At 39.0% G+C, this 24,172-nt stretch overlaps 3 protein-coding genes and 1 non-coding gene across 12 annotated transcripts in view; 1 reads left to right on the top strand and 3 right to left on the bottom strand.

The window, feature by feature from the left end:
- Positions 1-18,748, bottom strand: part of MBTD1 (mbt domain containing 1) — a 57,451-nt gene extending 38,703 nt beyond the window's left edge. For 5 of the 9 annotated variants that reach the window (XR_004421372.1, XM_033091198.1, XM_033091203.1 and 2 more), the window contains exons 1-3: positions 18,200-18,433; positions 17,508-17,570; positions 13,663-13,760 (exon numbers count right to left, since the gene is read on the bottom strand). The gene's annotated coding sequence lies outside the window, so the exon portion shown is untranslated. Of the gene's footprint in view, positions 1-13,662; positions 13,761-17,507; positions 17,571-18,199; positions 18,434-18,484 lie in introns of those variants that run through there. The other 4 variants (XM_033091200.1, XM_033091206.1, XM_033091199.1 and 1 more) reach the window with 3 other exon arrangements.
- On the bottom strand, positions 1,992-2,554 carry LOC117013769 (mitochondrial import receptor subunit TOM5 homolog). Its single transcript, XM_033091211.1, has one exon. The coding sequence runs from the start codon at positions 2,400-2,402 to the stop codon at positions 2,247-2,249; it is 156 nt and encodes a 51-aa protein (XP_032947102.1). The 5' UTR covers positions 2,403-2,554; the 3' UTR covers positions 1,992-2,246.
- TRNAI-AAU (transfer RNA isoleucine (anticodon AAU)) lies at positions 8,315-8,388 on the bottom strand. The gene has a single exon. It is a non-coding gene; the product is annotated as a tRNA-Ile (tRNA).
- Positions 18,749-18,806: 58 nt separating the features above from the next.
- UTP18 (UTP18 small subunit processome component) overlaps positions 18,807-24,172 on the top strand; it is a 31,595-nt gene continuing 26,229 nt past the window's right edge. Inside the window, exons 1-3 of the mRNA XM_033091207.1 lie at positions 18,807-19,291; positions 21,432-21,544; positions 22,994-23,092. Coding sequence (XP_032947098.1) covers positions 18,953-19,291; positions 21,432-21,544; positions 22,994-23,092 — 551 coding nt within the window. The 5' untranslated portion in view covers positions 18,807-18,952. The remainder of the gene's footprint in view (positions 19,292-21,431; positions 21,545-22,993; positions 23,093-24,172) is intronic.

The raw sequence follows: 24,172 nt of genomic DNA, 5'->3' as shown, positions 1-24,172 counted from the left end.
CCAGCCTGAGGCCTCTGATGGTCCCAAGTACTGCAGGAATGAATACCTTGACATACACATATTCCATACACATAGTTGAGAAGCTGTATTCTACTTGGGGAATGTTGTTCCCTAACTATTTTTTCGTAGATTAGATTAGGATAGAATACTAGTGAAAAAAAGTGTGTGTGTGTGTGTGTGTATACATATACATAGGTATGTAAAATTTAACTTAACTGGAAACTCCTGCATCAGGCCAAAACCCCTAAGGGGGCTGCAACTTCAATGAAAGGGTGAATGGGGAAAAAAAATCTAACTGCAAAGGGGACCTAACAAGGGAGCCTTGTCTGCCCATGTTCTGGGTGGAAATGCTTCTCTGGGATTTCATAATCACAGGCCTGCCCTCCTGAGTATGTCTGAGGTCATAATTTACCCTACCCCTAGATGGTCCTATATGGTCAGGAAATCCCCCGGTCAAGAAATCAAAGTGGTTCCAGGATACTACTGCCCTTGGATATCCAGCAAAAGCAATCCTAAATTATCTCAGAAAATAATCACCTACAATTCAGGCCTTGCAGCATTCGCACAGATTTTATCAAATATGATACTTGATGCAATCAAATATCAAACACACGATAAGCAATCCATTACTGCACACTGTCAGCAGAAATAGATTAGGAATCCCAAAGTTAGACACTGGAACTGCCACAGACAGAATATAAAATAACCATACAAGAACTGATTAAGAAGAAATGAAAATGTCATTGAAAAATGAGCAAAGGAATAAAAAGCCATTTGGCAGATTCGAAAACAAACATACTAACTTCTGTAAATAAAAAATATAACCACTGTAATTAAAAAAACAAACACCTCAATAGATAGGATGAACAGATTAGACATGACTAAAAAAGAATTGGGAAATGGAAGATAAACATTAAGAAAATACCCAAAGAAAAGAAAAACAGAAGTACAGAAAATAAGAGATTAAAAGAGCGCAGAATGTAACGATCTAATAAATGTCTAATAAGAATTCTCAAAGGAGAGAATGGAGAAAAGCAATGTTGAATGAGATACTGAGAATTTTGCAGACATAATGAAAACACAAATTTACAGAGAATTGCAACACGTTAAGCACAACAAAAAGATATCCACATTTAAACAGATCACAGAAAAATTGCAGAACACCAAGGAGAAGACTTAAAAAGCAACCAATTACCACAATGAATCTCACTAGTCAACAAGTCCAACTCAGGCACTGATGCAGTCCAATCAGCTGCTTAGTAACTAACCATTAAATATGAGCAGATGGGCAAGGACCACCAATCAGTTGAGAAAGGCCTCGAAGAATATGAAAGACTAAGACAAATCTTCAGGAAGAAAGAATCTATAGGAAACAGAAGCAATCCACGGAACAAAGGAAAACTTTAAAAAATGAAATTAATTCTTTAGAGATAAAAGAATATGAGTGAACAAGATAGACGGTGGAATTTAAAAACAGAAAAGGCAAAATAATAAATTCAACAAATGGATAGTAAAATGAAGGAAATCTTTCAAAAAGCGTGTGTGTATACATGAGACAAAAAGCTAGACAGTAAAAAAGAGTTAAATCCAGAAGATCCAAAATCCAAAGACTAGAGATACTGAAGAAAGACAAAGCAGATCGGAAAAAGTTATATAAAGGAAGAAAAAAAATACAAAGAAAAAAAAATTCCAGGATCAAAACACAGAGTTTCTATATTGAGACCATGCAAGCCCAACTCAATGACTTAAAAAAAAAAAAGTATACCAAGGTACATCATAATAAAAATTACAAAACTCTGACAATAAAGATATAAAAGCTTCAAGAGAAATGCTATGTAGGCCACACAGAGAGAAGGGATCTGGATATCAGTGGGCTTCTCTCAACAGCAAGATTAATAAAAGTAATGCCTTCAAACTTTTTTTTTCAGACATAATTCCCTTGTATAATTAATATTTGCTAGAAAATGGAGTTTGACATTATTTACAATTACACCAAAATTCATGGAGGCTGAATATCACAGGTATTAAGGGCATACTACGGTCATAAAACATCTTTCATACTTCCCAATTAATTTATATTTTAGCTGTGAAGGTCAGTTACCAGAGCCAAACTTGTTCTTAACAAGTAGAAGTTTTATGTCCATTCAGTCAAAGAGTCTCTTACATCTTTCTGGGCCTATTCATTTGCAGAGTAGAAACTGGAACCAGGTTCTTCATATCACGCATTCACATGTGATGTCCAATCTTTATATGCTGTCCAATTTCTTTAAGATAAAAGGAGTGACTCGCAGCAGGGCCACGTAGATAAGGAAGTTCCGTATGGAGGAGATCACATCTTCGCGCATCTTCCGTTTCATCTCCTCGGGGTCCAGCTGGGGTGCAAAGCCCTCAATATGGAACATCGAGGCCGTGCCCCACCAGCTTCCAGCCACTGCACTCTGATCTTCCTGGCGGTCGGCTTGCGCAAGGAACTAGGCTCAGCCCCATTGCCCGTTGCCGCCCCTTACTTTCCCATGCAGTAACCCAAACTTTTTTTTTTTTTAATTTTTATTGGGGAAGATTGGAGAACAGAGTGTTTTTCCAGGACCCACCATCTTCAAGTCAAGTCGTTGTTTTCAATCTAGTTGTGGATGGCGCAGCTCACTGGCTCATGTGGGAATCGAACTGGCAAACTTGGTGTTATGAGCACTGCGCTCTAACCAACTGGGCCAACCGGCCACCCCCACCTTCAAACTTTTAAAGGAAAAAAGCACACCAGAAAATCTATACTTAAAGCTCCAAGTGAAAATCAATGAAAAAAAAAAACACCACAAAATAAATGAAAGCATAAGCTGGTTCTTTGAGAAGAGCAATAAGATTGATAAACCTCAAATCAGAGATTAAGACACAAATTTTCCAGTATTATGAATGAGGTAATATCACTAGATTCTACAGAGGTAATATCACTAGATTCTACAGATATCAAAAAGTAAGAATATTAGCTAACATTTAGTGTGCTAATAAATTTGACGACTTAGATGAAATAGACAAATTCCTTGAAGGACACAAAACCAAACCTCACTCATAAAGAAATAGATTACCTGAACAGGTAAACAACTATAATAACCTGCATAGATAAAGAAACTAATTTGTAGTTGAAAGCCTTATACAAATTACTTGGAATACTTCCACACAGATTTCCTCTTCTTTTCTAAAATAAAAACTTTATTTTGTGTTTATTCAAGGTTTTCTCATGATTAGATTCAGGCTGTAGATCCCCAGTTGAAATGCTATGTTAACTGATACTCTTTCTCAGGTAGCAAATCCAGATTACATGATGTCCAATGCCTCTTACTGGTGATAAGTTTGAAAACCTGGTCTAGGTGTGGTCTGGTTCTCCTTTCCATTTTCCCTCTTTCAACAAGCAATCTACAGGGAGACATTTAAAGACCATGCAAATATTCTGCTCAACAAAATTCCACTCCAGATTTAATCTAATGATTATTCTTGCCCAATTTTTAATTTTCCAACCCCAGAATTCCTTCCATATTCATCAGGTGACATCATTCTGTACGGAAGATACCTCTTTTCTCTACTACAGGTACCACCAGTTCATTGATTCCTGCTTTTCAATGGCTTATATAATTCATTACTGTTCTTATTTGGGGCTCAAACTGTCCCAAATTTGGCCAGTGGGAGCCCCATCAAGCTGATGCCCATATCATATTTTGAGCAAGCCCTCACTTTCTGATGTAAGAAGATACTCCAGGCTTATCTTATATTCATTTTCCTGTTCTAGCCCTGGAATCAACCACTTCTCTGAAGAGCCTCGGTTCCTTTTAGTGGGGAATGGTATTAGAAACGAAGATCTAGCTGCTCCGTGTACTCACTGCTACTGGGGTATCTCTTTGCCTCTGGGCCCTTCAGTGGATGGAACTGAAACATATGGATACACATATGTACACACGTGTATTTTATTTTAGAAAATCATGAGTTTACACTTTTACCTCCAATTTCAATCCATCCCATTGGGCCTTTCCTCATGTTCCCACATCTGTATTTGTCTTTTTCCACAGTGAAAACCCTGGCTCCCACAAAATTAACATTAACTAATTTGCTTAACCTTTTTACACATTTAAATAGTTTCAGAAGCACAACATCCATACTGTTACAAAAAAACCCCAAAACAAATGGGAGTTCAGACTTTCTTTGTAGTCCCTTCTCCCAAACCTGAGGGACAGAGTATGGAGTTTAAAAAGTTACATGGACTAATTATTTCTCCTTCCATCAAAGTGGTTATGTTATTGATTTGAAATAAATCAGGTTTGGTTTGCTTTTGGTTTTCAGTCTCCCCTACCATCCTTATTGAATGAATTTCATTTTTGGAGACTACCTAAAAAACCACCCTGCTTTCAAATACACGTGTAAAGAACTATACAAAAAATTACAACTTGGAGAAATGTTATTTCCTTCCTTGCCTTATCACCCACCCTTGTAGGTAGGTGGTGGGTAACAAACTTGACTGCTTTCTGGTTCATCCTTCTTCTGTGTAAGTTTTGAAAAGGTAAATAGGTATATTTGTTTCTTTCCTCTTCTTTCTTACACAAAAGACCACACCCTAAAAATTCCTCCATCCTTTGCTTTTATTAATTTAGAAATATATCCTGGAAATCATTCCATTTCAGTGCACAGACATCTTCCTCATTTTTTTCAGCTGCACAGTACTCTCCATTGTATGTTTATTCAAACAATCTCTCTCCTTTTTTTTATTTATTTGTGTTTTTCTCTAGGACCCATCAGCTCCAAGTCAAGTAGTTCTTTCAATCTAGTTGTGGAGGGCGCAGCTCAGTGGCCCATGTGGGGATCAGACCAGCAACCCTGTTGTTAAGAGCTCACGCTCTAACCAACTGAGCTAACCGGCAGCCCCTCAAACAATCTATTTATTTGGACACTTAGTAGTTTTCAATATTTTGCAATTACAGGTATTGTTGTAATGAACAAACTTATGCACATAAACACACACACACACACACACACACACACACACACACACACACCCTTTTTAAAATTACTTGAGGTATACCTTCAGGGTATATTTTCAGAAGTGGGATCTCTGGACAGAAAGGTGAATGTGTATGTAACTTGTTAGATATTGCCAAATTCCCCTCCATAAAAATTTTACCATTTTCTATTTGCATCAGCAAGAGTGAGTATTGGTTTCCCCACAGCCTCAGTGTTTGATTTCCTTCTGACAGTATGAAGGATGAAAAAGTAGTTTTTCTTTTTTTTTGTTTTTAAACTTTCTACTTGGAAATAACTTCAAACTTCCAGAAAAGATGGAAGAATAGAACAAAGAATCCTGTGTACTCTACTCAGATTCACCCATTACTCACATTTAGCCCCATTTGTTTTAATTTTCTCTCTAAACATACTGATGTTTTTTAAGTTGCATATGTCATGTCTTTTTACGCCCCCAGAATTCAGTGTGCATTTCCTAAGAATAAAAACATTCTCTCATAGCTACAGCATAATTATCAGTTTCAGGAAATTTAACATTAATGTATTTTCCCTTAATTTATCACCCATAATCAATGGACCAATAATGTTCTTTATAGCATTTCTTCCTTTCAGTCCAGTATCACATGTATTTGTCTACTTAGTTTCCTTTAATCAAGAAGATTATTTTTGAAGAATGTAGGCTTCCTCCTCCCCTTTTAATAAAATGTTTCTCATTTGAGGTTCATCTGATGTTTCCTCATTGGGTTCAGGTTACATATCTCCAGACTACTACATAAGTGATGTACCCTCAGAATATTGCATCCAGAGGCACACTATGCCTATCTGCCCCTCATGGTGACGTTACTTTTGATCCCTGTTAAGATGTTGTATAGTTTTTCCATGTATACTTACCGTATTTCTCCTTACAACTAATAAGCAATCTTGGGGACAGACTTTAAAACACATATTGTTTCTCATTGAAATCCCACCCCATCCCATCCCTAAATTTAGCATTCAGTAACTCCTGCAAAACCAAACATTACTATGACAGCTGCACAATGATTTTCAAATTCTAATATTCTTTTAACAGTCAGTAGGGATTTCTCCCATCATCCTTTTTATGTATTTACTTATCTACTTACCTACCTATTCGCTGTTACTATGAATTCATTAACTCCCGGTTTTTGTTACCCCAATGGTTTATAACTCATTACTGTCCTTAATTATTTTGAAGCTCACATTATCTCAGATTTGGCTACTAGGACGCCCTTGAATAGGTTCCTGTGACATTTTGACATGCTCCCTTCAATTTCTGAGTACTGTCTTACTTTCCGGAATATCAAGATATTCCAGGGTCATTTTATACCTATGCTGCTCCAGCCCTGAAATCAACCATCTCGCCAAGGAGCTCTTGTCCGTTTCAGTGGGGACTGGTATTAAAAACCAAGATGTGCTCAGTATAGTTTTACATTAAGCCATTCTTGTATCTCTTTTGTGTATGTGTGGGATTTGTCTGTTATCTTTTGCCCTTTTTATCTTTAGGATTTTTAATCTTTTACATGTTTTTATTTTAAAGTTCTTCACATTTAGGAATTTAACCTAAATTTACTCTTTGTAATATATGGCAAATTTTGATTTTGCTTATGGATTATTTTGCCATGCAATTAAAAACTTTATCTAGGGCCAGCCCGGTGGCTCAGGTGGTTGGCCTGCCGTGCTCCTAACGCTGGGGTCGCCCATTTGATTCCCACAGGGGCCAGTGAGCTGCGCCCTCTACAGCTAAGATTGTGAACAACGGCTCTCCCTGGAGCTGGGCTGCTGTGGGCTGCCGGGTGCTGCCAGGAGCGGCCGGCGGCCTGTGAGAGCTGCCATGAGCTGCTGTGAGCGGCGAACCCACTGGTGACCGACTGCCTCAGAGGGGGGTGCGCAAGGCTCCTAATACCAGCGTGGGCCAGGGAGATGTGCCCTACACAACTAGACTGAGAAACAACGGTTTGAACTGGAGTGGGTGGGGGGAGGTGGAAGAAGGGAAAAAAAGAATTTATGTACTAAAATTTATCAGTATTTTCTCATATTGATATTCATAAATATTTGTATGTAATTTTCATTTTTTGTACTACCTTTATTAAAAAACTATTACTCTTGCTTCATAAAAATAATTAGAAAATTTGTCATTGTCTATATTCTAAAATAATTCACGCAGCACTGGGAATATCTGGTTTCTAAAATTTGCAGAATCACTTGTGAAATAACTGGGCCTGATGTTTTGAGGGGTAGCTCCTTGATAAGTTTCTCCATTTCTTCTACAGAAATTATCTAAATTTATTGTTTTTTTTAATTTCAATTTTCTTCAACTGTATTTCCTAAGAAATTATCCACTTCATCTAGGTTTTCAAATTTATTTACAGAGCTGTGCAAAATAGTTGCATATGATTTTCTCAGTTTCCTCTGTATCACGTCATTTCCCCCATCATTTCTTATTTTGTACATTTGAGCTTTCTCTTTTCTCCATTGATTAAACTAGGTAGTGGTTTGTCTATTTGTTGTCATTTCAACAATCTTCATAGCCATCGTCACCAGGAGTAGATTCCATTTCAAGAAACCACTTTCTTTGCTCATCCATAAGAAGCAACTCCTTATATGTTCAAGTTTTATCATGAGATGGCAGTAATTCAGTCACATCTTTAGGGTCCGCTTATAAACCTAGTTCTCTTGCTATTTCCACCACATCTGCAGCTACTTCCTCCACTGAAATCTTGAACCCATCAAAGTCATCCATGAGGGTTGGAATCAACTGCTTTCAAATTCCTGTTAATGTTGATTTTTTGGACCACCTTCCATGAAACACAAATGTTCATAATGGCATCTAGAAATGATGATCCTTTCCAGAAGGTTTACAATTTACTTTGCCCAGATCCATTAGAGGAATGACTATCTATGGCAGCTATAGCCTTATCAAATGTATATATATATATTTTTATATATATATATATTTTATTATTTTTTAAATTTATTGGGGTGACAATTGTTAGTAAAATTACATAGATTTCAGGTGTGCAATTCTGTATCACATCATCTATAAATTACATTGTGTGTTCACCACCCAGAGTCAGTTCTCCTTCCATCACCATATATTTGATCTCCCTTACCCTCATCTCCCACCCCCCCAACCCCCTTACCCTCTGGTAACCACTAAATTACGTTCCCCAGATTAATTTTCAAACCCCGTGGCCATCCTGTGGTCACCGACTGCCCTCCAATCCCCTCACCCCCCCTCCCCCGCCCATCTAGCAACCCTCTCAAATGTGTATTTTTTTAAGGAGGACGCAGCTCACAGTGGCCCATGCAGGGATCGAACCAGCAACCCTGGTGTTATTAGCACCACGCTCCAACCAACTGAGCTAACGGGCCACCCCCTCAAATGTATTCTTAAATAATAAGACTTGAAAGTCAAAATTACTCCTTGGTCTGTGGGCTGCAAAACAGATGTGTTGTTACAGTAGGCATGAAAACAACATTAATCTCAGTGTAAATCTCCATAACAGCTCTTGTGTGACCAGGTGCATTGTCAATGAGCAGTAATCTTTTGAAAGGAATCTATTTTTCTGAGTAGTAGGTCTCAATAGTGAGCTTAAAATATTCAGTAAACCATGTTGTAAACAGATGTGCTGTCACCCACGCTTTGTTGTTCCATTTACGGAGCACAGGCAGAGCATACTTTGTAAGGGTCCTAGGATTTTCAAAATGATACATGAGCACTGGCTTCAACTTAAAGTCACAAGCTGCATTAGCCCCTGACAAGAGAGTCAGCCGGTCCTCTGAAACTTTGAAGCCAGGCACTGACTCCTCTTCTCCAACTATGAAACTCCTAGATGGCATCTTCTTCCAAAATAAGGTTACTTCATCTTTACTGAAAATCTGTTTAGTGTAGCCATCTTCATTAATTATCTTAGCTGGATCTTCTGGGCAACTTGCTGCTTCACCTTGCACTTTTATGTTATGGAGATGGCTTCTTTCCTTAAACCTCAGGAACCAACCTGGGCTGGCTTGAAACTTTGGCAGCTTCCTCACCAATCTCAGCCTTCACAGAACTGAAGAGTGTTAGGACCTTGCTCTGGATTAGGCTTTGGCTTAAAGATTTTGAGCTGGTTTGACCTGTTATCCAGACCACTAAATTTTTCTCCGTAAAAGCAGTAAGGCTTTATCATTCGTGTGTTCACTGGAGTAGCACTTTTAATTTCAAGAATTTCTCCTTTACATTAACCACCTGGCTAATTGGTACAAGAAGCCTAGCTTTTGACATGCCCTCCTCATTATGCTTACCCATTTTTAGCTTTTGATTTAAGTGAGATGTGCACCTCTTTCTTTCACTTGAACAGAGGCCACTGTAGGGTTATTAAGGGGCCTAATTTCAATATTGTTGTCTCAGGGAATAGGATGGCCAGAGGAGAGGGAGAGAGATGGCAAACGGCAGTCAGTGGGGCAGTCAGAACACACACAACACTTACCAATTAAATTTGCCATCTTATGTGCGTGCAGTTTGTGGCACCCCAAAACAATTACAATAGTACTGTCAAAAATTACTGATCAGAGATCACCATAACGTAATAATAAAGTTTAAAATATTGCAAGAATTACGAAAATGTGGAGACACAAAGTGAGCAAATGTTGTTGGAAAAATGGCACTGATAAGACTTGCTCGATGCAGGGGTGCCACAAACCTTCAACTTGTAAAAAATGCACAATCTGTTAAGTGCAATAAAGCGAAGCACAATAAAACGAGGTAGGCCTGTATCTTTTACAGTACCAGGTATCTGTTATCTAATCTTTTCTTTCAGTTTCAGATGATATCCTCTGAATCACTCATAATAGCTAAACTATATCATCAATCTTATTCTAGCTTTTCCTTCCCTTTTCCCTCAGCTAATTTTTCAGTTGCATTCTTTCTACTGTCAGAACATGTAATATTTATATATTATTCTACCTATGTCCCTACTCTTCATTTTAATCTTAGCTTGAAAAGTTTATGAAATACTGTCAGTCTTTTTTGCAGAAAATTTCCCTGACATGTCTTCCAGATGAAGCTCAGCCCCTAATAGTTTCCTCAGGAAGGGCTAGTTAGACAGTATTCCCTTGGCATGTTCAAAACTGTTTTTCTATAGTCTCGACACTTGAAGGAAAACTGACTGAATATAAAATCATTGGTTAGCATTTTCTTTCCACATGCTGCTCCACTGCTGTCTTGTTTTGTATGTTGCTTTTGAGAAATCTGGTAGCAGTACTGAGGGTGCCAAAAATATGTATACAAGAGGACACTTTGGTCAACGTTGCTCAAGCAGTAGTTCACCGTATTCAGAAGTGTCTGGATACTCATGGTAACCACTTTGAGCACCTCTTGTAATTGCAGAAGTCAAACATACTCATCTATTGACTATTATAATTTTAATAGTTTTTTCCTTTCTTAAACTACATATACATTTTTTTGGCACCCTTGTAAGTCACTTCATCTTTTTGCCTAGAGACCCTGGAAATTTTTCTGTATCTTTAAAGTTGTACAGCTTTATTAGGATATATCCTAGAGTTATATCCTGGTATGAACTTTTGACATACAGATTCAGACTTTATATTTCTAGAAAGTTTTCTTGGAAGATAATTATAACCTTATTTTTTTTCCTCTTGAGGGACAATTATACACATTACATTTTTTGGACCCACCTTTTATTTCAAATGTCAAGTTAAAAAAAAAAGTCTAATTTCAGTCTCATTTTCTTTCTTTTCTTCAATGTCTTTTATTATGTTCACATTTGAATCTTCTGTTCAGTGACAACCTTACAGTCTTCATTTCTGATGATTTTTTTCTTCTTTTCTGAATTTAATCTACTCTAATATCTTCCTATTTTTTGTTCCTTTCTGCTCTTGGTTTCCTATTTCTGATTCAACGTGTTTTTTTTCCCCACTAGCTGAAATGCGCTGATTCACAATGTGCTTCATATGAGTCTTCCATGCCTCTGAACTCTTCCAGTAAACCTGTTAAGCCTTCCCTCTCATTCTTCACATCCACAGGAATGGGCAAAAGGAGCTTTTGGAATCTGATTTCTCTACTTATACGTAATTTGAAGGTTGTGCTAATCTGTTTCTTAATAATGTGAAGGCATGGGTGGTGTGTGATTTATACGTGCTCTTTGATGGTTTTACAGGTTTATAGGAAGGTAGGTGGGAAAACTGGATCAGGCCAGACCTAGAAGTCTACACATACATATTTTAAGTTGTATATTAGAATATATTATTTTAGAAATATTACTTTTGCCATTTTCTGAAACACTTCACCTGTCATCATTAGATTTACTTTTTGTATCTGTTTTCCAGAGTTAGTCTTCATTTTCATCTAACAGAAACACATTTTGCCCTATTGGAGTTTATTTGTAAATTCCATAATAACCTCTTACAGGATTATTTCTGCTAGTGATTTGTAAAAGGTCTCATGACTATTAATACAACTAATATTTATAGGCACAGTATGTACTAAGCATAGTCTAAGCACTTAATGTGTAGTGATGTATTTAATCCTTACAAGTATTATTATTCACATTTTACAGATGAGGAAGCCAAAGCTGAAACAGGCCAAACTACTTGCCCAAGGTCATACAGCTAAAGTGAACACTAACAATATGAATCACGGGAATAATCTTAAATCTATGTTAAATTTTAACCTTCTTTCTCTTTTTTTTAAATTATAGTTCTGTTGGCTAACTTCTGCAAGCTTAGAAGGATCAAATAAAACTCTTCCAGGTAATGTGCCTTTTTGAATACTTTGCTCTTCACAATAAAAACTGAAAAATCATGTTAGATGACTAAGGACTTGAATATAATGTGACGGAATGATTGCAGGTGGGGAAACCTCGCCTAATATTTGGGCACATATGGTAACACCTCATCCATCACAGAGAAAGTCAAAAGGTAACATCTAAAATTCATGCCCTGAGTAGCAGAAGCCTAATATTTAGATAGATACTAGAGGAAAAGGCTAAAAGAATGAAAAGTAGTTCTCTCATGAAAGCTGAATTGGGAAGAGAAAATGATTGCTGCAAGGGATACATTTTCAGCATTACTTACATCACTGTTTAACACTGTACTATCAAGTACATGCATATTATAAAAAAGTTAAATTTTATAAAGTATAAATCACCTTTAAAAAATTCCTTAAGCTGATAAAAATTGAGATTGATGATATCTGAAATTGGCAAATTTATGTAGGAAGGTAAATTTATGCCATCTTTTTGGAAGGCCCTTTGCCATTACTTATGAAAACCTAAAAAAAAAAAAAAAAGTATGCGTTTTGACCAGGTAACTCCACTTTTAGGAATCTGTCCTTCAGAGATACTCACAGGACACGAGAACCTATGTGGAAGGATGTTTCTTGCAGCAGCAATAATGTAATAGTGAAAAATTGGAGGCGATCTAACCATCAGCAGAATGATTAGCAATAGGTAAAACACTGAATGAAAAATTGTAAAATATGAATAGCTTGACTCACTTTTTATTAAATAATATATGCTGATATGTGCACAGATTGATATACCTTTATTTGTTTATACATGCGTTTAGAAAGATTCTAGAAGGAATAGATAAACTCCTAACAGGGTGAAAATGGGATGGGAAACTGATTACAATTTTTCTATATTTTTCATTTTCTATTTTTAAACAGCAAATGTGTAATTTTTCTGTAATGAAAAATAAAACACAGGCTCTTATAGTGACAAAATGTAAGGAGTCACAAATCACAGCAAATTTCATTTCTGTACTGTAATTGTCACCTTGATGAACCTTCCTCCCTATAAAATCTACAAAGGAATTAAAAGGTATAGCCATGAATTTGTTGGTATAATCAACCAAAAGTTCCAGAAAACTATAAACTTTTCTAAGAGTAATTTTATAGAAAATATTTGAAATTCTAAATGCAAATACATATAAGTATTTATATGCAACCAAATAATAATAGCATAAATTCGATATGAATAAACTCATCAAAAGTTAACTCTCCATTATCCAAATCAACAGGGTGGCCCATATAATTTTCAAAGTTTCCTATTTAGTCATCTAAGTTTTCTAAATCCTAAAATTGGAAAGTTGTATGTGTGAACTCACAAAGTTCAATATAAGAATTAATAGATAATGTATGATGACTAGACTTAGTAGGAGCCAGAGAGCTGTTTAGCTCTTACTGGTGTCTTCCTCATTCCAACATAGGACAGAAAGCAATTTGGCATATTGATACAATTCACTGGCCTAAAGAGAAATGCCTTCATTCTTTCTAAGCTTACTATTAGCAGGAAAATAAATGGTAAGTATTTGGGATTATTGGGTTTTTGTTTCCTGTAAATTCAATGTGAAAGAAAGACTAAATTCAAACCAATGATACAATCCGGAGGACATGGAAAGCAATGATATCCTAAATTAACCACCTAGAGAGACTGAAAACTACCCAGGGAATGATAGGGGAGGTCAATACATTACATAATATTCTAAGATTTAAAGCAACAGTGAGCAAAAGGAAGCTATTCTTTGATCTATAAGAAATACAAACTTTTGCCTCTTTGGGTTTGGTTCTACCACTTATGACTTTGGATATAACAATTACTTGGGTCTCAGTTTCCCTGTCTTCTAAATAAGGAAAATACCACTTACCACACAGGAAGGATGTATGATAAAATAAGTAATTCACATGAATGGGCTTTCAGTTCTTCAGAAGAAAGCTATGAATCCTTAAGTATGAACCTGAAAAGCTAATTAAAAAAAGATGACCATGTCAAAATTAAGTCTGAAACACAATAGCCAAGAGGGTCCTTAAGATCATTATCAGCTATCAATTCAGCCTCAAATAACAGAATTCATACTAAAGCTGTAGTACAAATGTATTTTGAGCAATCAAACAATATCATTTATTAATGTTAATATAGCAAAACCAAGTTAAACAGGATATTCAGCGCCATGCTAATTTGGTACGACCTAAAAATATTAATGTAAAATGATGATATTCCCTTGGTGTTTATCTTTTATAAATATATTTGGAGTTGGTTGCTCAAAAGATATATAACCACTGAACAGTAGTAACTATAGGGTATTAATAATTAAACAATTAAAATAGGGTTAAACATGTATGTGTACACAGGGGGTTATTTCTCTGGTGTGTAATTGGAAACTAGCTAATTAAAGTTTTGAAGTCTAAAAGTAAAGTAATAGATGTTATTATCCAGTATTTAAATGAGCAATATATACAAATCATTATGCTAAGCCCCAGAAATTCAAAAAAGTGCTGGATTTAATATGCATGCCCTACAACTAGACTGAAAACTATGGCCAAATGTCGAAGGACAAGAAATTACTAAATTAATTAAGCAGTACTGTATAAAACCAGTTCTAAAAGAACGAAGTAGGAATTGGATAACATAATGAAAAGGGAAAAAGGAAAAGGGGTTCTGGGAAGATAGCATAACATTTAAATTACTGTTTATAGCAGCTTGCATTTTCATATACAGTGGTCAGCACATCTGATTGGAGGTTTCCAGAAACCTAGGGAGGAAGGGAGGCAGGGCTGATGCTCAGTCCATATTTTAGATGAGGAAAATGAAGTTCAAAGAGATTAGGCAACTGCCGAAGATCACAGGTCAGGAGGTGGCAGAGTTAGAGCCCAGGCAGTTTGCCAACTATGTCCAAAGCTCATTTCTACTACGCTAGGTTATCAATTCTAAAGTGAGAACTAGAAGGGAGCTCACAAATCTTCTAATGCAGTGTTTCCCTAACCAATGTAATAAAAATCTTTTTGGGACATGCATTAAAAATAGATTTCCAGGCTCCACTACAGACCTCCTGAACAACAGCTTACAGGAGAGAGGTTTTATATTTTCACAAGAACCCTAAAAGGTGATTCTAGTTATTAGCTAAGCTTGGAAAATACAGTTATATATCTGTATGTTCAATATGATAGACATGTGGCAACTTACATTAAAAAATTGGGTTCCTCAGTCACATTAGCTACTGCCTTTTAAGTGCTCAGCAGCCACACGTGGCCAGTGACTACCACATTGGACAGCACAGATATAGGGCATTTCCATCACTGTAGCAAGTTTTATTGGATAACACTGATTCTAAACCAACTCTTCAACTGTGAGGATAACACAACTGAGGCACAGGATCTTGTTCATCAAGTGCCACGAAGCTGGTTAGTGGCAAAACTGAAACTCCAAACCTAGTCTGCCAGTGCCCCTCTTACTAAATCACTTTATCCCACCTAAACTCAGGGTTTATTCAGATAGAATTATTTTCTTTCCACCCTTGCTTGTGGGTTCCAGAAAAGCAACAAGAGCAATTCTGAATTTCTGGGGGAAAAAATCCTAATAAAAAAAGGTTTATGAAAATAATTACGATTAAATCTAAATCAATTTACATAAAAGTAAAACTAGTCTTTGACACTTAGGAATACCCTGGTATTAGAGGAGATATATCTTAGCTTGTTTTAACCATTTTAAGTCCTTCCTCTTCTACTGTCCTGATGTTTTTAATCTTTCTCTAGGATTTGAAATCCTGAAACTAATGAGATACTTCAACTGGCTCACCTTTAAATTACAATGTGAAAAGGCTAAATCTTATTTAGTAAACATTTTAAAAATGAAAAGCTGAGAACAAGGAGCAACCAAAAGAATAGCAACTTTTCTAATTTTAGAATGTGGTCACTCAAACCACTGTACTCTGGGCTTATAGTAATTTAGTGGTTCAGTATTTATGATATTAATATGTTGTTTTCACTTCTAAGCTATAGTTTTACCTTCTTTTGACTACTATGTTATGTTTTAAAACCATTTAAATTGCTAACTTCCAATGTAATTGAAGGACTAGAAGCATCTAGGAAGGTTTAGACACTAATTAGGTCAACATATAGCCAGCCATAAAAAATACAGCACCGTGTTCTTTAAAAATAAAACCAGTTGTTCCTGTCTAGTATGTTTAGAATGCAAACGACTCCAAAGTCAGTCAACTTAAGTCATGACAGTTCATGTTTAAAGCAAGCAGGAAGTAACTTGGAGCTCCATATTAAAACTTTACTTACAACTTTAAAGACAGACTTTTACATCTATATTATTTCTTTTCAGTATCTAGAATCCATTGCCATGTTAAATTCTAGTGACTAGATTTATAGGAAATACTGTATGTCAAAGTTTGTATAAAATTATAAATTAAATGGTTAAAAAACATGGCCCAAATAAGATACTTATGAACAGATACTTATTCAAGACAGTTTTTGCCATAATTTGCAAGGCATCCAGAAGCCTTGAGTATGGGTTCTATATAAATAGAAACTATTTGTTATTCAGAGGAGGCAGTGCAAAAAAAGCTGTTTTCTTTCTAAACACTCTCTAGTGTTGAGGTAAACAAATGAAAAAAAATATAGTTTAAGCACACTGGAGCAGAACAACAGTCTCTAAGTCATAAAAGGGGGAGAGAGAAAAAATGTCTGTGCTCTAACATTTTAAACGGGACTGGGAGTTTAAAGTGAAATTTATTCCCTGGCTTTTAGATCGGATTCATTACTTCTACATTTTCCCTGTTATGTCTGGACTCCCACTTCACCATAGTAGGAAGAGGAAAACATGTGCCCCCAAGATTCTCATGCCAACAAAACTATCATACTTTTGGAGGCAGTAAAGCTCACCAAATGAAGGAGAACAATAGAAAAACACTAAGTGACAGACAATAGTAGAAACTGAACTCTCTCAACTACCAACCGATAAATACTGGCACATATTAATGTAAAAAGCACAAAAAATATCGCAAACTAAGCAAATATTAAAGTGTTGCAAAAGTTTCAAAGCTCATAAAAGACTTGGAAAAAACTAGAAAGAAATGAAAGCACTGTGAAAGAGAGGCCCTGAAAAGGAAGACCAGCTTTGAAGGAAAACGCAGGTCAAAAGGAGGAAGGGGGGTTTCTTCCGATCATCCCTCTAATAGCGTCAGTACTACCCCCAAGAAGCAGTTTTAGGCGCATCCTTAGGGAAAGCGCTTTAGGCAACGAGCAAAGGTGCTCTGAGACAGAACTACAGAGATGCTGCTGAAATTTCAAAGAGATGCACTAGCGAGAGAGCACAGGCACGAAATCCCCAAACCATACTTTCCAAGCTTTCAGTAGTAAAATATCAATCCTTCTTAGACACATAAGCCACCACTTTTGAAACTTGACCCCGCAAAGTCTTCAGCAAGGACCTCACTAGCTCGCAAACCCTCCTCCCTCCACTTCCCTGACGTTCTTTCCTGGCACACAAAATATAGGCCAGTGAGCGGTGGGTGGGTGAGTGAGGAGGATGTGAGAGAAAATTTGAGAAGTAAAAAAGGGAGCAGCGTAACCAGGACATGAAGAGACTGCAGGGTCTGTTAAGGGGAGGCAAACAATCAGGACAACTGAAAAACAGAGCAGGCTTTCCTGGCTAGCAGCGATCGCTCGTGTTTGCAGGAGTTTAAGCAAAGGCCAGGCTACCTACCAGTTGTCAGAGAAGCTGCAGAGGGGACGGCTGCTGTGATGACCTCTAATGTCTCTTCCGACTCTGAAATGTTAGGATTCTTATTTCACAAAAGAGAACACACTCGTCATAGAAGCCCACGGACCTAGAACCCTTGTAAACTACAGCGGCCCAGGCGGCTGCTTCGCAAACACCACTCCCACCTCTCCCTCCCACATGTGCCCACCCCGCCCCCTTTCAATATTTCCACCTCCACGTGCGAAAGGCCTCGCGGCACTCGCCCTAAAGCGGCCCGGCGCCTTCCTCCACAAAGTACTACAACTAGGCCTCCCTGGGGGAAGTGAGGACTCCACTCTCCCACCCTGGGCGGCTGAAAAAGGGAAAGTCTCAAACCCAGACTTCTTCTACAGCCAGAGCTGAAGGGGGAGGGGGCGGGACGCAGAGGAAAACTTTCTTTTAAAATTTTTGTTCCAGATAGAGAAAAGTGTAGAGAGAACCCCGAGGAGAGCGGGGCTGAGGGGGTGGGGGGAGGGGAACCCCCTGGATCGTTTAACGGCCGGTAGGGGGAGGGGAGCTCCGGAGGTTGAGGGGGCGTGGGATGGAGAAACAGGCCTGGGAGCCGGGTCAAGGAGCTGCAGGACTTCCTAGGGTCGGGGAGCTGCAAGCGTCCCCCCCACCTGGTACACAAAGCGGCTGCCGCGCTAGGCTCTCACCAGATCCTTTGTGTTTTCCATCAGGGCCTCATGGGTAGGGGTTGTCCGTGCTCCCCGGGCCGGCGGCGCCCTCTCCCCGGGCTGGGGTCAGGCGCCTCTCCCCGGGACTACGGCGACTACAGGGGTGCCCTGGCTGGGCCCAGACCGGTGGCGGCTGCGGCAGCCCCCGGATTTCCCCCCTTTAACTCGGGTGGCCCCAGGATATCAACAACATTAGCATAGCCCTCCCTCCCCAGCGCGCCTGCGCCGTGACCCGCGCCCCGATTGGCCCACTTCCCTACATACCCTCCTCTCTCTCTTCCAGCGTGGGACCCTCTGCAGGCTCCGTACTCCAAGGGCCGTACCAAGACGGAGGGGTGGAAAAGGCAATTGAGGCTCGTGTTAAGTCGAGTGGTCAAAAAGTCAGGAGAAAGAGAAGTTTCATTCAGTCATCTTAGTTTATACTCTGGCTTTCTTGTGCTCCTTTCAATCAGTTGAAGCTGCTAAGTTGTGTTGGAAAAAATTTTCCACTCCAGTCACGCCGCCTCCCCTTCCACCCGGAAGATTGGTCCTCCCGGAGGAACTCCCATACGGGGAGGGGCTCGTGAGGGGAGTGGGCGTTACGTAGGGAAAAAGAGTGTTGGTCACGTGCTAGCAGGCTGCGCAGGCTCCTTCCCTCCCGCCGGGGCCTCAGCTACAGTGGCTAGACAGGCGCTTCGGCGCACGCGCAGTGAGGCTCCACGTGAGTACCTGCGTTTCTTCTCAAAGCTAACGATGCCGCCTGAACGGGGCACCCGAACGAGACCGGACCGGAGAACCGGAACGAGGTTGAACCAGAAGACTCGAATGAAGCGGGATCGGAGAGCCGGAGCGGGGCCGGACGGGCCGCCCCGAAAGGCTGCTCCTTCATCCCAGCGGAAACCGCTGACTCGGCCGAGAGCAGCGGCCGCTGCGATCGCAATCGCCGTGGAGGAGGAGAAACGGCTCCGGCAGCGGAACCGCCTGACGCTGGAGGAGGACAAGCCAGTAGTGGAGCGGTGCCTGGAGGAGCTGGTCTTCGGCGACGTCGAGGACAATGAGGACGCGCTGCTGCAGCGTTTGCGAGGCCCACGGGTGAGGGAGTCCGCGGCGAGCGGGCTGGGCGCGCTCGGGTGGGGCGCGCGCTGGGCGGCAAGCCTCCGGGGACGGAGTCTAGGCGACCTGCGACGCCGGGGAGCTCTCAGGTGGGAGGGAGCCCGAGAACGCGGGCGCCGACGGGGCTCAAACGGAAAGTCTCGGGAGGGCGGAGACCGCGCCTTTCTCCGCCCCCGTGGGAGCCTCTGCGCCTAGTATCCAGCAGGCGCTCAACACGTATTTGTTTAGCGAACTGGGTCATGCGCATCTTTGGTGATTCAGCCCCACTATCCTCAAACTCAGTGTTTTTTTCCTTGTGTTCGGACGATCGCCTGCCTCGGTACCTTGCGGTGATTCAGGAGTTCCACTTCGTTTGTGGAATCTGAATTCGTGGGCACGGGCCTGGGAATCTGCCTTTTAACATCTCCCCAAGTGATTGACTCGCCAATCTTTGAGAATGACCACGTATTCGTTTTTTCAAGTATTTGTGAGCCTATCGGGTACTAGATACTTTTCCTGGTTGTAAAAACCCTGAGTTGTTATAATTTTTGCACTTTCTCTCATCCTTTTTATTATATATCTGGAATTTTTCCGAAGATAGTCCCAGGCATTGTTCTAGGCATTGGAGGAGAAACAGCAGTGGATAAAAATTGACAAAAATCCCTGCCTCCTGGAGTACTAGTGGCAGAGGCAGAAAATAAAGGAGATAAGTACTTCTGTAAAACTCAAGTATGTCAATGACTAGTCCTGAAAAGAAAAACATTAAAGCACTTGAGAAAAAGGAGATAAGTGTGTGTAGAGAGAAGGTCTGTGACATTTTACTTAGGATGGTCAAATAAAGCCTCACTGAGAATTATGCAGTCTGGCAAATGAACGTGGACCTAGCAAGTATCAACTGATTGATTGCCAGAACCTCCTTTGGGTGCTTACGGATGAAGCTGCAGAAACTTAGTAGGGAATCAGAGAACTACTACTGGAAAAGTGCTGAACTGTGTGACAGTTTCCTAGTCAGGAAAAGAAACAGTCCACATGAAGTGGGATTTGTTGGGTTTTGAAGGATAATAGGCTGGTAACAGCAAGTAGAAATCATTTGGACATTTCTATCGTGGTTTTGGGAAAGCTCAAGCTCACTTTAGGGAGTACTCTGTGGTCTACATTTAGACTTGATAGTACAGTATAAAGTTTGAAAAGGTAGGGGATCAAGAACGATTAAGAAAAATGGAGAAGAGGTATGTCTAAGAATATGAAATATGAGTTAACTATGATATTCAATTATGTTATTTTATTTTTAAAGATTTTGTTGGGGAAGGGGAACAGAAATTTATTGGGGAACAGTGTGTACTTCCAGGACTTTTTTCCCAAGTCAAGTCGTCCTTTCAATCTTAGTTGTGGAGGGTGCTGTTCAGCTTCAAGTTGTCCTTTCAATCTTAGTTGTGGAGGGCGCAGCTCTGCTCCAGGTCCAGTTGCCGTTGTTAGTTGCAGGGGGCGCAGCCCACCATCCCTTGGGGGAATCGAACCGGCAACCTTGTGGTTGAGAGGACGCTTTCCAACCAACTGAGCCATCTGGGAGCTCAGCGGCAGCTCAGCTCAAGGTGCCGTGTTCAATCTTAGTTGCAGGGGGCAGAGCCCACCATCCCTTGCGTGACTCGAGAAATTGAACTGGCAGCTTTGTGGTTGAGAGTCCACTGCCCATGTGGGAATCGAACTGGCAGCCATCGGAGTTAGGAGCATGGAGCTCTAACCGCCTGAGCCACCGGGCTGGCCATGTTATTTTATTTTTGATGCTAGTTTGCCTCTGGTCCCTTAATTTCTGGAGTTCCTGGTCTCCCGCCCCCCCCCCCCCTTTCTTTATCGGTCATCTTCCTTTTGTTGTTCTTGTCTTACTTGGTGTTTTCCTGTGAGCATGTAGACTTTCACTCCTTGACTGTTCCATCTTACCTCACCTGCTCAGCCTGTGGTGCCATTCTCTAATCTTATTTTCTATTCTGTCTTCAGCATTTCCTGTGATAGCATTCTGTCCTATTTCATCAGAGGGTTGTAAAAGCAAACCATTCTACAAGCCATTTGACTTCAAGATGTGTGTGTCTGCCACCATTGGATGTGAAAAATTCAGTGCTTGAGATCGTTTTGTCTTCTCAAGGTTCAAGCACTGGAAGACTCAGGTGACTCTGAAGTGGAGAATGAAGCGAAAGATAATTTCCCACCTCAAAAGAAGCCAGTTTGGGTGGATGAAGAAGATGAAGATGAGGAAATGTAAGTTGCCTAACTTTTCTTCCAGAATCCCTCTGAATACTTTCAAAATTATATTGCACATTTTGTAAAAAGTTCTCTTTATGAATATGTGATTATGTGAAGATTTGAAAAATAATGGGAAAGTATAGGAAAGGTCATTCTTAATCCAGCCACCGAGGTAGAACCACTATCAACATGTTGGCCCTCTCCTCTTCTTCGCAGTCTAGACTTGCGTTTGCCTCCTGATTTGACCAGTTCCTAACTGACCATGGACAAGTTTATAAAATGGGAATGATGATAGTAATTGTGTCAGAAGGCTTTTGAGATTAAACGAAATAGTGTATGTAGAGCTCTTAGCATAGAACCTGAAACCGAGAAAAGGCTAAAAAAAGTTAGCTAATAACACACAATATGTACTTGGATAAGAATGAGTATATCGCACACCTTTCTCCTCACTTTAAAAAAACCTGTATAAACATTTTTAAATGGATGTGTTATAGTTCATGTATGAATTAACTATAATTTCCATAGCTAATTAACATATTTGTCTCCTCATATAGTTACCTTTTTTGTGTTGAGAGCACCTGAAACCTATTCTCTTAGTAAATTTGTAGTATACAATACGGTATTATTAACTGTAGTCAGGCTGTATATTAGCTCTCTAGGCTTATTCATCCTACATAACTGCAACTTTGTAACTTTTGACCAACGTCTCCCCATTTCCCCCACTTCTCCACCAGTGGTAACCACCATTCTACTTTATGCTTCTATGTGTTTTACTTTTTTTAGGTTACACATACAAGTGAGATCATTCAGTATTTTTCCTTTGTACCTGTCATATTTCACCTAGCATTATGTCCTCCAGGTTCATTCATGTCACAAATGGCAGGATGAGACTGTTTCTTAATGATCTTCCTATATCAACTCCTTATATACTGAGAATTTCAGACCTTGATATGTCAAATTTATTGTAGATTTTCTCCCAGCTTTGTTTGCCTTTTAATTTTGTTGTTAATGTTGTCAGAGTAGTTAAATTTTTAGATAGTCAAATCTGTGAATTTTTTCTCCTTTTTTTGTTGTTGTTTTTAACAGTAAAAAGTCCATCAGAGAGAGAGAAATGTTTGCCTATATTCTTCCTTCATAGTATTTTAAGGTTTGGGTTTTTTTTAATATATTTAATTCTTTGTTTTACCTAGAATTTATTTAGGTGAATGGCATAAGCCACGTCTAGATAAGTCATTATGAATTGGAAATATTAGTTCTTCAAAGAGTAAACTGGATGATCTGAAATATTGGAGACTCCTTGCTGTTTTGGGAAAAATGGAGAATGTGTGTCTGAGATGGTTCAGGTCTTATAAATCTTGATATATATATTGTTCAATTAAATATTTTCTCTAACTACTAAAGGCAACAACTATTTATGTTGGTTCTTTAAAAGTCATTTAAAGTACGCTCTTCTGTTTTTTATAGGGTTGACATGATAAGCAATCGTTTTCGGAAAGATATGATGAAAAACACCAGTGAAAATAAACTGTCAAAAGATGAGCTTCAAAAAAGACTTAAAGAAGAGTAAGTATCCTTTTTTATACAGTTTAATCAGGAGGTGTTTATAACCAGTTTATTTTGATTCACTCAGTCTTTGGCTGTAATAGCATTGCTATTGGGACAAATGATTAAATTTTAGTATTTTGGGGGAAGAGGAAATACAAGTCCAAAAATATCTGGAAAAAATTTGTAATCCCACCACCCAAATATAATCAGTGATGATATTGCTTACTTGTTTCATTTGTATATGGTAAACCATCTCTTTTTCACAATTTCTATGTTCTTTTAGTTGAACAGAGCCAGGAAATAAATGTATATTTTAAAATAATGGTTTCATATTGATTCTTCCAGTTTAAACTTACAGAGCTCTAAAAATCTTTAAAAATATTTTATTTTTGCTTATAGTGACTTTTTTTTTTTTTTTTTTTTTAAGGAGGGCACAGCTCACAGTGGCCCATGTGGGGATGGAACTGGCAACCTTGGTGTTATTAGCACCATGATGTAACCAAATGAGCTAACCGGCCACCCCTATAAGTGACACTTTTTAATATCCTAGAGGTTTATCATATTATCACTTAAAAAAAAAAGGTTTATTGAAGTATAATGTACACACAGTAAAATTCACTCTTAAAGTATCTTCATGAGTTTTGTTAAACACATATAGTCATATAAGCACCACAACAATTAAGATAAGAAATCAAAATATGGACCGTTGCCATCACCCTCCCCTGAAATCCTCTTATACCCCTTTGTAGTCTATCCTCTTTCCTCAGCTTTTAACCTATCTAACCCCTGACCACCACTGATGTGTTTTCTATCCTTACAGATTTGCCTTTTCCAGAGTGTTATCTAAATGAAACCATGTAGTATGTAGTCTTACACCTGTTAAGCACATTGAGTGAGTCTGTTATTTCAGGCATTACATTTTTCAGCTTTAGAAGATCTTTTCCGCTTGAGACCTTGTTGAGTTTTGTTTAGTTCCTATTTTTCCCTTTTGTTATGTTAACGCTTCCTGTAAAGACTTGAATCTATTTGTATTAGATACTTCAAAGTTCTTGTGTGCTACTTTTCTTATGTTTGTCATTCTGTGTTTCTGTTGACTGA

The sequence above is a fragment of the Rhinolophus ferrumequinum genome, chromosome 21, assembly GCF_004115265.2.
Source record: "Rhinolophus ferrumequinum isolate MPI-CBG mRhiFer1 chromosome 21, mRhiFer1_v1.p, whole genome shotgun sequence".
Taxonomy (NCBI): Eukaryota; Metazoa; Chordata; class Mammalia; order Chiroptera; family Rhinolophidae; genus Rhinolophus; species Rhinolophus ferrumequinum.
Note: the sequence above shows the minus strand (reverse complement) of the source record. Positions and strands in the feature narration are given on the sequence as shown.